This window comes from Coregonus clupeaformis, unplaced genomic scaffold, assembly GCF_020615455.1.
Source record: "Coregonus clupeaformis isolate EN_2021a unplaced genomic scaffold, ASM2061545v1 scaf4498, whole genome shotgun sequence".
NCBI lineage: Eukaryota > Metazoa > Chordata > Actinopteri > Salmoniformes > Salmonidae > Coregonus > Coregonus clupeaformis.
Window position 1 is genome coordinate 9,084 of NW_025537952.1, and position 13,170 is coordinate 22,253.

Below are 13,170 nucleotides of genomic sequence, written 5' to 3' on the forward strand. Positions count from 1 at the left end.
ACACTTAAGTGTCTCTCCCGATCCCAGGCCCTCGCAGAGCTGTGCAGATCCAGGACAGCTAAGCCCTGGAGGAATACGCAGATTCAAAGAGGAGTCCGTAATTTGCTTTCTAATGGTCATGATCTTTTCCTCAAAGAAGTTCATGAATTTATCACTGCTGAAGTGAAAGCCATCCTCTCTTGGGGAATGCTGCTTTTTAGTTAGCTTTGCAACAGTATCAAAAGAAATTTTGGATTGTTCTTATTTTCCTCAATTAAGTTGGAAAAGTAGGATGATCGAGCAGCAGTGAGGGCTCTTCGGTACTGCACGGTACTGTCTTTCCAAGCTAGTCGGAAGACTTCCAGTTTGGTGTGGCGCCATTTCGTTCCAATTTCCTGGAAGCTTGCTTCAAAGCTCGGGTATTTTCTGTATACCAGGGAGCTAGTTTCTTATGACAAATGTTTTTCGTTTTTAGGGGTGCAACTGCATCTAGGGTATTGCGCAAGGTTAAATTGAGTTCCTCAGTTAAGTGGTTAACTGATTTTTGTCCTCTGACGTCCTTGGGTAGGCAGAATGAGTCTGGAAGGGCATCAATGAATTTTTGTGTTGTTTGAGAATTTATAGCACGACTTTTGATGCTCCTTGGTTGGGGTCTGAGCAGATTATTTGTTGCGATTGCAAATGTAATAAAATGGTGGTCCGATAGTCCAGGATTTTGTGGAAAAACATTAAGATCTACAACATTTATTCCATGGGACAAAACTAGGTCCAGAGTATGACTGTGGCAGTGAGTAGGTCCAGAGACATGTTGGACAAAACCCACTGAGCCGATAATGGCTCCGAAAGACTTTTGGAGTGGGTCTGTGGACTTCTCCATGTGAATATTAAAATCACCAAAAATTAGAATATGATCTGCTATGACTACAAGGTCTGATAGGAATTCAGGAAACTCAGAGAGGAACGCTGTATATGGCCCAGGAGGCCTGTAAACAGTAGCTATAAAAAGTGATTGAGTAGGCTGCATACAGTGGGGAAAAAAAGTATTTAGTCAGCCACCAATTGTGCAAGTTCTCCCACTTAAAAAGATGAGAGAGGCCTGTAATTTTCATCATAGGTACACGTCAACTATGACAGACAAATTGAGAAAAAAAAATCCAGAAAATCACATTGTAGGATTTTTAATGAATTTATTTGCAAATTATGGTGGAAAATAAGTATTTGGTCACCTACAAACAAGCAAGATTTCTGGCTCTCACAGACCTGTAACTTCTTATTTAAGAGGCTCCTCTGTCCTCCACTCGTTACCTGTATTAATGGCACCTGTTTGAACTTGTTATCAGTATAAAAGACACCTGTCCACAACCTCAAACAGTCACACTCCAAACTCCACTATGGCCAAGACCAAAGAGCTGTCAAAGGACACCAGAAACAAAATTGTAGACCTGCACCAGGCTGGGAAGACTGAATCTGCAATAGGTAAGCAGCTGGTTTGAAGAAATCAACTGTGGGAGCAATTATTAGGAAATGGAAGACATACAAGACCACTGATAATCTCCCTCGATCTGGGGCTCCACGCAAGATCTCACCCCGTGGTGTCAAAATGATCACAAGAACGGTGAGCAAAAAATCCCAGAACCACCGGGGACCTAGTGAATGACCTGCAGAGAGCTGGGACCAAAGTAACAAAGCCTACCATCAGTAACACACTACGCCGCCAGGGACTCAAATCCTGCAGTGCAAGACGTGTCCCCCTGCTTAAGCCAGTCACATGTCCAGGCCCGTCTGAAGTTTGCTAGAGTGCATTTAGATGATCCAGAAGAGGATTGGGAGAATGTCATATGGTCAGATGAAACCAAAATAGAACTTTTTGGTAAAAACTCAACTCGTCGTGTTTGGAGGACAAAGAATGCTGAGTTGCATCCAAAGAACACCATACCTACTGTGAAGCATGGGGGTGGAAACATCATGCTTTGGGGCTGTTTTTTCTGCAAAGGGACCAGGACGACTGATCGTGTAAAGGAAAGAATGAATGGGGCCATGTATCGTGAGATTTTGAGTGAAAACCTCCTTCCATCAGCAAGGGCATTGAAGATGAAACGTGGCTGGGTCTTTCAGCATGACAATGATCCCAAACACACCGCCCGGGCAACGAAGGAGTGGCTTCGTAAGAAGCATTTCAAGGTCCTGGAGTGGCCTAGCCAGTCTCCAGATCTCAACCCCATAGAAAATCTTTGGAGGGAGTTGAAAGTCCGTGTTGCCCAGCGACAGCCCCAAAACATCACTGCTCTAGAGGAGATCTGCATGGAGGAATGGACCAAAATACCAGCAACAGTGTGTGAAAACCTTGTGAAGACTTACAGAAAACGTTTGACCTGTGTCATTGCCAACAAAGGGTATATGACAAAGTATTGAGAAACTTTGTTATTGACCAAATACTTATTTTCCACCATCATTTGCAAATAAATTCATTAAAAATCCTACAATGTGATTTTCTGGATTTTTTTTTCTCATTTTGTCTGTCATAGTTGACGTGTACCTATGATGAAAATTACAGGCCTCTCTCATCTTTTTTTAAGTGGGAGAACTTGCACAATTGGTGGCTGACTAAATACTTTTTTCCCCCACTGTAGATTTCATGACTAGAAGCTCAAAAGATGAAAACGCCATTTTTTTTGTAAATTGAAATTTGCTATCGTAAATGTTAGCAACACCTCCGCCTTTGCGGGATGCACGGGGAATATGGTCACTAGTGTAACCAGGAGGTGAGGCCTCATTTAACACAGCAAATTCATCAGGCTTAAGCCATGTTTCAGTCAGGCCAATCACATGAGATTATGATCAGTGATTAGTTCATTGACTATGACTGCCTTTGAAGTGAGGGATCTAACATTAAGTAACCCTATTTTGAGATGTGAGGTATCACGATCTCTTTCAATAATGGCAGGAATGGAGGAGGTCTTTATCCTAATAAGATTGCTAGGGTGAACACCGCCATGTTTAGTTTTGCCCAACCTAGGTCGAGGCACAGACACAGTCTCAATGGGTATGGCTGAGCTGACTACACTGACTGTGCTATTGGCAGACTCCACTAAGCTGGCAGGTTGGCTAACAGCCTGCTGCCTGGCCTGCACCCTATTTCACTGTGGGGCTAGAGGAGTTAGAGCCCTATCTATGTTGGTAGATAAGAGGAGAGCACCCCTCCAGCTAGGATGGAGTCCGTCACTCCTCAGCAGGTCAGGCTTGGTCCTGTTTGTGGGTGAGTCCCAGAAAGAGGGGCCAATTATCCACAAATGTTATCTTTTGGGAGGGGCAGAAAACAGTTTTCAACCAGCGATTAAGTGCTGAGACTCTGCTGTAGAGCTCGTCACTTCCCTAACTGGGAGGGGGGCCAGAGACAATTACTCGATGCCGACACATCTTTCTAGCTGATTTACAAGCTGAAGCTATGTTGCACTTGGTGACCTCTGACTGTTTCATCCTAACATCGTTGGTGCCGACGTGGATAACAATATCTCTATACTCTCTACACTCGCCAGTTTTAGCTTTAGCCAGCACCATCTTTAGATTAGCCTTAACGTCGGTAGCCCTGCCCCCTGGTAAACAGTGTATGATCGCTGGGTGATTCGTTTAAGTCTAATACTGCGGGTAATGGAGTCGCCAATGACTAGGGTTTTCAATTTGTCAGAGCTAATGGTGGGAGCCTTCGGCGTCTCAGACCCGTAACGGGAGGAGTAGAGACTAGAGAAGACTCAGACTCAGACTCCGACTCGCTACATAATGGGGAAAACCGGTTGAAGGTTTCTGTCGGCTGAATGAGCGACACCGTTGAGCATTCCAACAGTATTTCCCTCCAGAAGCCATGAGAAAGTTGTCCGCTGCGGGGACTGTGCGGGGGATTTATACTAACGTTACTGTCTGTACTTACTGGTGGCACAGACGCTGTTTCTTCCTTTCCTACACTGGGAGATTACCCTTGCCTAACGATTGCGTCTGAAGCTGGGCTTGTAGCACAGCTATTTTCGCTTAGTAAGGCGATCGTTCTCCTGTATATTATGAGTACAGCGACTGCAATTAGAAGACATCGTGTTAATGTTACTACTTAGCTTCGGCTGTTGAAGATGTTGATGAACCATGTCCAGATAAAGCGTCCGGAGTGAAAAAGTTGAATAAGGGAAAAAAGTTGCGATGGAAAAAGGAAAATAACGTAAAGTTGGCAGCTAAACGCACAGGAAAATGACTCTTCTGTCTCGGGATAAACGTCCGGGTGAAAAAGTTTAACGAAAAAAGATGAGTGAGGACAAAACTAAAAAGTTGGTAAATTTGTTGAACACAAAGATTGATTAAACGTTTATTAAAAGTAAAACGTGAATAGTTTGGCAGGTAGCCAAGTAGCAACAAACAGCACAGCAGTACGGAGACAATCGCGAAGCGAGACGGAAGTCACGTCAAATCTCGTCAAATCTCGTAGGGATACTACTCACACATCACCAACATCACCAACAAACTATCATGGTCCAAACACACCAAGACAGTCGTGAAGAGGGCATGACAAAGCCTATTCCCCCTCAGGAGACTGAAAACATTAGGCATGGGTCCTCAGATCCTCAAAAAGTTCTACAGCTGCACCATCGAGAGCATCCTGACTGGTTGCATCACCGCCCGGTTTGGTAACTGCTCGGCCTCCGACCGCAAGGCAATACAGAGGGTAGTGCTTACGACCCAGTACATCACTGGAGCCAAGCTTCCTGCCATCCAGGACCTCTATACCAGGCGGTGTCAGAGGAAGGCCCTAAAAATAGTCAAAGACTCCAGCCACCCTACTCATAGACTGTTCACTCTGCTACCGCACGGCAAGCGGTACCAGAGCGCCAAGTCTAGGTCCAAAAGGCTTAACACTTCTACCCCCAAGCCATAAGACTCCTGAACAGATAATCATGGCTACCCGGACTATTTGCATTATTACATTTTTTTACTTAACACTTTTTTTTCTTAAAACTGCATTGTTGGTTAAGGGCTTGTAGGTAAGCATTTCACTGTAAGGTCTACACCTGTTGTTATTCGGTGTATGTGGCAAATAAAATTTGAATTTATTTGATTTAATTATGAAAATATAAATTATGCCCTATTACTCAGACAGCACTAGGCTATTCAAAAACAAAAACAAAAACAAATTCACTATAATTGTAGGCTAACTCTGTAAGCCGCCCTTCACAATCTATGAACCAACAGCACCGCCTAGGACTATAAATTCTGTCCCAGACTCATGAATAGAAAGTTTGGAGCATAGCATAAGGTAATTAGTCCATCCAGTATGCATAACAATACAGACCACACTCAAATACAATTACTAGAATTTGTTTAATTTTGGAGTATAGACTAGACCAATTATGTACCAAAGACATCTTAAAATCAGTTATTTTGAATGTTTTTCTGCCATACACAATATGCGGTAGGCTATGTAATGTATAACGGCACAATTATTATTTTAATTCAGGGTTTTTTTTAGAGCTTGGGCTCTAATATGCAAATGGCGTTTTGAATTAATCATCACCTTAGAAAGAAATGTCCATTTCGTTTTGTTAAACTTTGGCTACTAAGTGACTGAAGAGAAAAATAATCCACTTGTTAAACTACATAACAGGGGATGTAGCTCAGTTAGTAGAGCATGAGCGTTTGCAACGCCAGGGTTGTGGGTTCGATAAAATAATGTATGCGCTAATCCGTAAGTCGCTCTGGATAAGAGCGTCTGCTAAATGACTAAAAAATATAAATGTAAAATAAAATGCTGGCAAAATGTTCTAATAAATGAGCCAACTAGACAAGATGATCATGAGCAGCACTCACCTCAACTTAGCTAACATTTCCCCAGCCTAATTGTAGCCCAACCAATATCCAAACAGGGATTCAGTGAAAACAAAAAAAGAAGAGTCCCCACGCTTGTCTCAAAGCAGCGCCATGGGCTGTCCCAATCAAAATAGTGCTGAAATTATCTAGTTGACCACACATGGGTGGCTATTACTTCAAATGTATTACAATGATTGGATGACTTTTGGAGTTTCAGTAAGCAACAATTTGATACATGCCTTCAATTGCATTACACTACTTTTTTCCAATATTTTCGTCATTAAGTGATATTTATTCCCACAGTAATTCTTTATGGATCCATCCAGTTATGGTTAAGAAAACAGTGCATGCTTAGTGGTGGGCTATGCTAAGAGATGGGAGAAGTGACATGCCTCGCAAAGTTTAGAACTGACGCTGCCTAGCAACCATCAAGAGTTTAAGAGCATAGTGCGTGCCAATGCCGCCTCAGTATTACAGCTACGTTCATACTAAGCTGTAGGTAGAACTTTACCGATATTATTACTAGGTCGTTAGGCGGAAATATAAGTTTGGGCTTTGATACTGGCAATACCTTTCAGAGATAAGGAAAAGGCGGAAAAAAAGATAGCGGTGTGGTAAAGTTGGAGAAAAAACATCTTAGTATGAAAGGGATATTAGTGAATGGATTCCTGCTTTTTCCTCTCTTCGCTTTCATTATCTCTTAATTACTCCTTCGCTTCTCTTCTACTTTGTTCCTCGTATTCTCTCCCTTTTCTGTATATGATGAAGCAATTTAGCAGCCACTTATTCAATCAATAAGCTATTTAAAATAATTTTTTCCACTGCAGAAAACCAAGAAGTGTTTTAATCTCTTTTTTCAGAAAGTTGCAAATACGACAATAAACTAATCTAATTTACCAATCTCAATATACAACTCCCTATTCAAAACATTGTAATGCAGGGAATATGCACTGCCTTTAACATAGACATGAAAGTAGAAGTTAATGCACAGATGAACAGTGAGGGAAAAAAGTATTTGATCCCCTGCTGATTTTGTATGTTTGTCCACGGACAAAGAAATGATATGTCTATAATTTTAATGGTAGGTTTATTTGAACAGTGAGAGACAGAATAACAACAACAAGAAATCCAGAAAAACGCATGTCAAAAATGTTATAAATTGATTTGCATTTTAATGAGGGAAATAAGTATTTGACCCCCCTCTCAATCAGAAAGATTTCTGGCTCCCAGGTGTCTTTTATACAGGTAACGAGCTGAGATTAGGAGCACACTCTAAAGGGAGTGCTCCTAATCTCAGTTTGTTACCTGTATAAAAGACACCTGTCCACAGAAGCAATCAATCAATCAGATTCCAAACTCTCCACCATGGCCAAGACCAAAGAGCTCTCCAAGGATGTCAGGGACAAGATTGTAGACCTAAACAAGGCTGGAATGGGCTACAAAACCATCGCCAAGCAGCTTGGTGAGAAGGTGACAACAGTTGGTGTGATTATTCGCAAATGGAAGAAACACAAAAGAACTGGCAATCTCCCTCGGCCTGGGGCTCCATGCAAGATCTCACCTCGTGGAGTTGCAATGATCATGAGAACGGTGAGGAATCAGCCCAGAACTACACGGGAGGATCTTGTCAATGATCTCAAGGCAGCTGGGACCATAGTCACCAAGAAAACAATTGGTAAAACACTACGCCGTGAAGGACTGAAATCCTGCAGCGCCCGCAAGGTCCCCCTGCTCAAGAAAGCACATCTACATGCCCGTCTGAAGTTTGCCAATGAACATCTGAATGATTCAGAGGAGAACTGGGTGAAAGTGTTGTGGTCAGATGAGACCAAAATCGAGCTCTTTGGCATCAACTCAACTCGCCGTGTTTGGAGGAGGAGGAATGCTGCCTATGACCCCAAGAACACCATCTCCAAACATGGAGGTGGAAACATTATGCTTTGGGGGTGTTTTTCTGCTAAGGGGACAGGACAACTTCACCGCATCAAAGGGACGATGGACGGGCCATGTACTGTCAAATCTTGGTGAGAACCTCCTTCCCTCAGCCACGGCATTGAAAGTGGGTTGTGGATGGGTATTCCAGCATGACAATGACCCAAAACACACGGCCAAGGCAACAAAGGAGTGGCTCAAGAAGAAGCACATTAAGGTCCTGGAGTGGCTAGCCAGTCTCCAGACCTTAATCCCATAGAAAATCTGTGGAGGGAGCTGAAGGTTCGAGTTGCCAAACGTCAGCCTCGATAACCTTAATGACTTGGAGAAGATCTGCAAAGAGGAGTGGGACAAAATCCCTCCTGAGATGTGTGTAAACCTGGTGGCCAACTACAAGAAACGTCTGACCTCTGTGATTGCCAACAAGGGTTTTGTCACCAAGTACTAAGTAATGTTTTGCAGAGGGGTCAAATACTTATTTCCCTCATTAAAATGCAAATCAATTTATAACATTTTTGACATGCGTTCTTCTGGATTTTGTTGTTGTTATTCTGTCTCTCACTGTTCAAATAAACCTACCATTAAAATTATAGACAGATCATTTCTTTGTCAGTGGGCAAACGTACAAAATCAGCAGGGATCAAATACTTTTTTCCCTCACTGTATGTTGTTCACACATCTCCAAGCCACTGGTGTACTCTATGCTGGAGGTGTGAATAAGGCATTTGGGCCTATAGCAATCACATCAAAGAGCTGAGAGAATTTTGGCTTTGAGAGATCCAGGAATATCAGTCATTTTGTCTGTTTCTCTGTAGCAGACGGAGCCCAGATCTGTGGCAAATCACTGGAAGCAGGAAGTTATGTCAACAGAGACACACAGAGAGAAAGCAAGAGAGGGGGGGCTATCGCATCTTGTAACATTGCTGTGGCTCAAAGTGTTTACCAGGAAGCATGGCAATCTGTGTCAAAGTGGACTTTCCACAAGGTTCTGTGTTTTCCTCTCTAACTCTTAAAAGTGTATATTTTAAAGAGGTGCCACTTTAGCTACACTACTGCACACCAGACCAGCACCAGAGAACCAGATGATATCAATGTAAATACCCAGATCCCCTTCCTACCTAGCGATGCTCCAGTCTGGTTCAATCCTCAGGACGGTGGGGTCGTCAGTGTAGTTATATTTGACCTCTGGGTTCCTCAGCTCAGCAGAGTCGATGTCCACCATGACTGGTGTACTGCCTGGGTTCAGCCCCACTGGGGTCACACATACTATCTCCCGGGCATTCCTCCTGCAGAGAGAAGGGGAGAAACATGTTTAAAGGATTACAAAGGTTACAAAGAGATATCATTCATGAGTTTCATTAGTATGACAGAAACCAGTGGTCTAGGTTTCAGCACCTGTCTCTAAAGAAATGGTCATGCCTTATGTAAATGTAACATGAATGAGCGCTTCATTGTTAAAAACTGTGTCTTCCAATGCTTGGTGTGTCTAGTCAATTATTACACAGTAACTACAATATCTAATCTGTAGTGCTGTTGAATGATGCTTGAATTTCTGGGTAAGTGCCGCAGTCTTTCTAGAAAGAGGAGTGATTCTGGTGTGATTCCCAGGTCCTGATTGGAGACGTGCCTGCAATGTCTCCTCTGATTCCCCTCGCCCCGTTTCCATGGGAACCCCCTTCACAACGCACGCTCCACAAACCCTCCCAAGATTGCACATATTTTGACAAGGTGTTTGTGACAAACAACAAAACGAGAATGAGACAGACACAAAGAGGAAGAGAGAGGAGACAGCGCTGCAGAAAAAAGCTAATCTGCTGGATTACCGTTGAAAGGAAAGAAATGGAAATAGAAATAGATGTTGCTATCCAGACTAACAGTGCAAACAAAGCTTGGATGAGGACAGAGACATACTGTAGCACTGTGACATGTATGAACATCAGCAAGATTACATGCACATATACAGTATGACATAGAAAAACAACACACACACACACACACACACACACTGCATCTTAAACACTTCCAGTCAATGGAGGGGGAGGGTGAATCAGCGGGGAGATGGGGGCATTTCATTGATAGTCCTGGCTCTGGTCCAGGTAGAGGTGTCTGCGTTAGTCAGAGGCTGGCAGAGCTATCTCCCCTCACACCCCATGTATCTCCCCTCCCCTCACTCCCCCCTGTATTCTCCTCCCCTACTCCCCATCTATCTACCCTCACTCCCCCTGCATCTCCCCCTCACTCCCCCTGTATCTCCCCCTCACTCCCCCTGTATCTCTCCGCCCCTCACATCTCTCCTCCCTTCCTCCTCTGTATCTCCCCTCCCCTCTCTCACCTTGTATATCTCCTCCCCTCACTCCCCCTGTACTCCCCTCACTCCCCCACCCATCACTCCCCCTGTACCTCCCCTCACTCCCCCTTTATCTCCCCTCACTCCCCCTGTATCTCCCCTCACTCCCCTGTATCTCTCCTCCCTCACTCCCCTGTATCTCTCTGTCCCTCCGCCCATGTATATCCCTACCCCTCACTCCCCTGTATATCCCCTCTCCTCACCCCCTGTATCTCCCTCACTCCCCCTGTACTCTCTCTGTCCCTCACACCCCCTGTATATCCCTACCCCTCACTCCCCTGTATATCCCCTCTCCTCACCCCCCTGTATCTCCCCTCACTCCCCTGTATCTCTCTGTCCCTCACGCCCTGTATATTCCTACCCCTCACTCCCCTGTATATCCCCTCTCCTCACCCCCTGTATCTCCCCCTCACTCCCCCTGTATCTCTCTGTCCCTCACACCCCCTGTATATCCCTACCCCTCACTCCCCTGTATATCCCCTCTCCTCACCCCCCTGTATCTCCCCCTCACTTCCTCCTGTCAGAAACCTCGGCACTCACATTCCCTGGCTGGGCTCTACCTACCTCTCAGCTGCAATGCAGAGCAGCCCCGATTGCTGTCTGACTCCCTTTACTATTCCTTAGATAGACAGTAAATGTACAACACTGTGCGTGATGGACCCACTGTGGTATTACTTGGTTCTGAGAGCTAAGTAGAGACAGGTGTACAGACAGAGAGACAGACAGTGACAGACACTCACTTTTTTGAAGTGGCAGGGTGGCGTCCGATGTTGACAAACACAGAGCTGCCGGGCGTTGAGGTGGTTGCCCTCAATGGTGATCCTGGTGCCCCCAGAGAGAGGACCCTGAGCAGGCAACACTCGCGTGAAGAAGGGTGTCTGGAGATGGAGGTAAACCATAACACATATGTTTATACATTTATATTAGCAAAAACAAAATCATCAATACTCAGTCTAATGTAAGGATCCATCTAGTGTGTCATCTGGATACTACTTACCACAAAGGTGAATGCCCGGGGTGAGAGGGCCCTGTAGTCTGTCAGGCAGTCCCTCACACACACCTCCACGTTGGCCTCCTGCACCCGGTAGCCCGTGGCGTCATTTAGCAAACACACAATTCTGTAGGTGGAAGAGGCGAGGGTAGGGAAGGTACGGAGAGAGATAGAGGGATGGAGAGGGGAGTTAGGGATTCACATGAAAGTTCACACGTGTTGAGGTCACCTGTAGCCTACTGTAAGGGTGTTTGATATTTGCGTAGTGACTCCTCCAATTTTAAAGGGAGCATTTGCCATCAACCTGCTCTTTGGAAAGATTGTTTGATCTATCTGAATAGGGTAGAGCAGGGTGGTGAATGTCAAAGGAGAGGAAGGGAAATGCTCAAGAGGGGGAGAGGAAATAATATACACTGAGAGAAAGAGAGCGAAAGGACAGGTGAAGAGAGATGGAGAGAAGAACAATGTCAACAGGAATCAGAGGAGGAGAGGAGATATACACAGAAGAGAGGAGGATGGAGACAGAGCACAGGGTGTAGAGGGAGGGGCGATGGTATATGAAAGTGGTGAGAGCCAGGCAGCTGAGCCTCCTCACCTCTCAGCGCTGATGTACTCCTCCTCAAAGGGGATACAGGGCACCTTGCCTAGGCGCACTCCTGTCTGGATGTCCCTGAACTGTAGGCCCAGGTTCTCCCCTGTGATGGTCAGCATGGTACCCCCCTGTCTCGGACCCGTCTCCGGAAACAGCTGCAACACAAACAGAGAAAGGGAGGGAGGGAGAGAGAGAGGGGAAGATCAATGTCAGAACCAATGACTGTATGGTTAGAAGCCACTGAGAGGCAAGGTGAGGCCAACCGCTGTATTGTAAGTGTATGCAGGGCAGACCAAAGGGGACTTTGTGAGAGAGAAGTCTTTGAATGGTCAGCGGGGGATGTGTAACGACTGTAAGGTTCTCTCTCTCTTTCTCTCTTGTTCACCTACACACCAAAGTGTTTTAATGAAGAAAAATCACCTCCGCTTTGAAAAACAGAAAAAACTTACGGTGAAAGCCTCTTCTCCACCTAATTGAAACGTATTACAACGGCTCCCACGTCATCACTCTGTAGCAACGTGCCGTACAGCAGTGCCATAATGTGATTTATTTAGCCAAATTACTCCCTGTAACGAGGACAGGTGTGGCATGACAAAACAAATATGGTGACTGATGTGAGGCGGCAGCGTCCGTGGGAGGCGGCCTCTAACAACCATCACAAGGTAATTATGGGTAATCTCACTGGCTGCCTGTTTCACCACATGGTTGGCTGGGCAGAGCATGTCGGGGAAACGGCACCCTGACGTGTCCCAAGGCATGGTGGCGTTTCATTGGCTGGCCATGCCTGGGCTCTGTAGTGGCCACAGGAGCAACCCCAGTGGCCAGGCTCTCACAGGCAGACTAACCTCACTCAGTCCCAGCACTATGCCTCTACCACATGATGACATGGCATTGGTAGCTAAAAAGCCTGTGTGAAGCAGGGGTGACGCCGCTGTGGTTGGACTGGGAACCAGGGCCACATGAGGCAGGCTGTAAACTGGGTGGTTAGTGTTCAAGGAGAAGCTGGTGAAGGATGGCAGTTATGTCATCAGGCAATGGTAGGGACTCTGTTTCTGGAACCACTCAACACATAGTTAACATAGTTTAGGGAAGGCCAGTAGGGCCTATGTAGTATAGCGACAAATACAGTATGAACCTACTCCTGACATTGCCAAATTGTGTGGCACATTATTTGTCAGGGGAGAGTGAGTGGTTTGTTGTGAGGGGAGTGAGGCTGAGGGGCGGCTCTTATACCCATAATAACAACTAAAACAAAATGAATGGTGGAGCAGATGTCCTTTGGTTCCTTCTTTTTATCCTATATCCTCCCTCTGAGAACACTGTAAACACACCTTTAGCCTCCTAGGGTCTGAGACACACATTGTCTGTGACCTTCAGAGGCCTCTGTGTTATATAGCCTTTCTAGATGTTTGCTAATCTTATGAGTTCTCAGTCTGACTCTCCTACCCCTAGGAACCCTAGGACCTGGCATGAGGAAACACAAGC

The 13,170-nt window shown here is 45.3% G+C and overlaps 1 protein-coding gene across 1 annotated transcript; it reads right to left on the reverse strand.

Moving 5' to 3' along the window:
• Positions 1-8,873: 8,873 nt before the first annotated feature.
• Positions 8,874-12,223, reverse strand: LOC123490713 (plexin-A1-like; the record flags this gene model as incomplete). The annotated part of the gene is made up of 5 exons (XM_045220598.1): positions 12,173-12,223; positions 11,689-11,840; positions 11,100-11,220; positions 10,892-10,980; positions 8,874-9,041 (listed from the first exon to the last, which is right to left on the reverse strand). Coding segments are annotated over exons 1-5 (581 nt in total), but the record flags the coding sequence as incomplete, so codon positions are not given.
• Between the last annotated feature and the right edge of the window lie 947 nt (positions 12,224-13,170).